Raw genomic sequence first — 2475 nt, forward strand, 5'->3', positions numbered from 1 at the left:
TTAGAAACTTATACAATTATTAGAATTTTCATTCATTATATTACGATAATTTAAATGACCAACACCTGAAACTATACATATATACTGTTGATTATTAATAAGTAGTTTATCATTTAATAATAAAAACTTTTTCAATTCTTCATAATTATACATTTCATTATTAATTGAATTAAGAATAGAGCTTTGTAATTGAATTAAACCAATATCTGGTGATAAACTTTGTTGTTGTGTAAAATTTGGATGAAGAATTAAGGCTTCAATTGATCTTGGTATATTTTTAGGTATAAAATGAATGGATGATGATTTATCCATATGTTGATGTAATTTGGATATTTGAAGGTGATTAACACTACTATATTTAATGAGAAAAAAATATAAAAAAATTAGAATACCTTTGAAATGGACTAATACAATGAGCTGCAGTTAATATCCAATTATTACTAATAAGTAGACCACCGCATAAATGTTTTGGTTTTACTGTTCTGAATCCACGAAGAGTATAACTTATTGAAACAAATCGATCAAGAAGAAATTGTATTAAACTTTCAGGAATTTGTATACTATGAAAAAAGTGATTTTGTGCTATCTGTCTTTTATCTTTTGAAATATCTTCTACTGATTGTTTAAATCCACGTTGAATATTTTGTGATTGACTATTGATACTAAAGATTTCTGGTTTCATAAAATCTACTTTTCCATTCTGATTCACTATTAATCGTTGACCTCCATAAATGACAGGTTGGATGATGCTTGAATAATTACAATTCACATTGTCTGTAAGACACAAAAAAGACCTAAACATAGAGTTGGTTAGGAATAAAGAAAATACTTTAATTTGGCCGAATTACAATCAAACTATCACCCTAAAATGGATACTACAACAAATTTACATCTATGGTGAATCAAGAATTACTTATGACACTTAGATTATTTGGATTCTGAAACTTGATAACAACATACAACTCAAACCAACAGATAACATAGGACTAGTCTCCAAACTGATTTATGTCTTTCATGAAAGTTGTTTTCCAGTTTACCGAATCATTATAAAGCTATTAAAATGTATAATGATTAACAAGCGACTATATTGGTAAACTAAGAGGAACAATGTTTTTCAAAGCTCTACACCCTGAGATAGGATAGTGTTGACCATTCGTCATATTGTAAAATGACAGCAATTGTAAAAGGTATCATTATCACATCTGAACCTGTTAATTCAATAAATAATACCCTCACTAAAGAGCTACAAACCAGAAACAACCATTTATTAATTATCACCCTTTGAATTTATTCATGGGATCTACCTTTAAAGTAAATATTTCTTTACAACCGTTAGCCAACATATCACCTTATCATCGTACAGTCAATGGCAATAATAATGTCATATCACTAGGAAAAAAAACGGCACTTAGCCATGATTTGAAGGGTCTAAATGAAAGTAGAGAATTCTAAATAAAGAATAACTAAAAACACACAAAAGTGATATTTGACTAAAAGGAATGAACCTAAATACTAAAGTTTATCAATCGGAAGTCAGTCCGTGATCGTATGAACCCGACAGAATAAACGCTCGTAACAAAACTGTGATTTTAAGACTATGGAAATTATAGAATTTTGTGTCCATTGCGTAAAACAAATACACCTTATACACGTGTTCAAAAAGAATTGACCACAGCTACTACACTAAAGTTGTTATGAATGATATCCCCTAGAAGGTCAATGAAAGCTTGGCGATAAAATCACCGTGATCAGAGGATGTAATTTAACCAAAATTATCCCCTTAAAATCTACAAAACTTCATAATCTCACAAAATATCATCTTGGTTTTAGAAAAATTATAATCGAACTACCAAAGATACAGAGCTCAAAATACTGTATTTCCTATGGAACGAATTTAAAGTGAATGAACCAAGCTTCAAACTGTATGCAGCGAAAAAACGAATTCACCCTTGATTGATCACTGGGTGGTGATCGATATCATGCATATCAAATTCTTCTTAGTCCTCATCGAATGCTATCGATCAAGTTGCAATGTGGCCACTAGTCTAGGTGGCTCGACACTGCGTGTACTATGTTGAGATAAGATGGTAGTTGGAGGTGGTCAACAGGACTTGACACGCAGGGGCAATGTCTCTGACTGTGAAGCTGAGTGACATGGGATCGAATCCGTCAGGGAGCACCAGTTCCCTCAAGATCACAGGTACACCTTGTTGACGACTGCCGAGTAGCACGAACCCCGGGTCCAGGGTTTCCCGTTGACCACCTCCAACCACCATCTCAATTCACCTTACATATAAAACGACAGAAAGAACAAACCTAGTATGTTTAATGATCTTAGAAGAGAATATTTTACTTCCGTTTACGGCTTTAAAAAATCCTGTACATTTCGAATATATTAACAACTTTTATAAAGCCGGAAAAAATGAAGCCCTGGAAAATCCTAGTCCAGTGCTTCCAGGTTTTCAATGATGGTCT

At 32.4% G+C, this 2475-nt stretch overlaps 1 protein-coding gene across 1 annotated transcript; it reads right to left on the reverse strand.

Moving 5' to 3' along the window:
- Positions 1–682, reverse strand: Smp_065530 (subfamily S1A unassigned peptidase (S01 family); the record flags this gene model as incomplete). Its single annotated transcript, XM_018794977.1, has 2 exons — positions 1–352; positions 393–682. The coding sequence occupies 2 exons, from the start codon at positions 680–682 to the stop codon at positions 1–3; spliced, it is 642 nt and encodes a 213-aa protein (XP_018649335.1).
- Between the last annotated feature and the right edge of the window lie 1793 nt (positions 683–2475).

Source organism: Schistosoma mansoni, chromosome 1, assembly GCF_000237925.1.
Source record: "Schistosoma mansoni strain Puerto Rico chromosome 1, complete genome".
NCBI classification, from domain to species: Eukaryota; Metazoa; Platyhelminthes; class Trematoda; order Strigeidida; family Schistosomatidae; genus Schistosoma; species Schistosoma mansoni.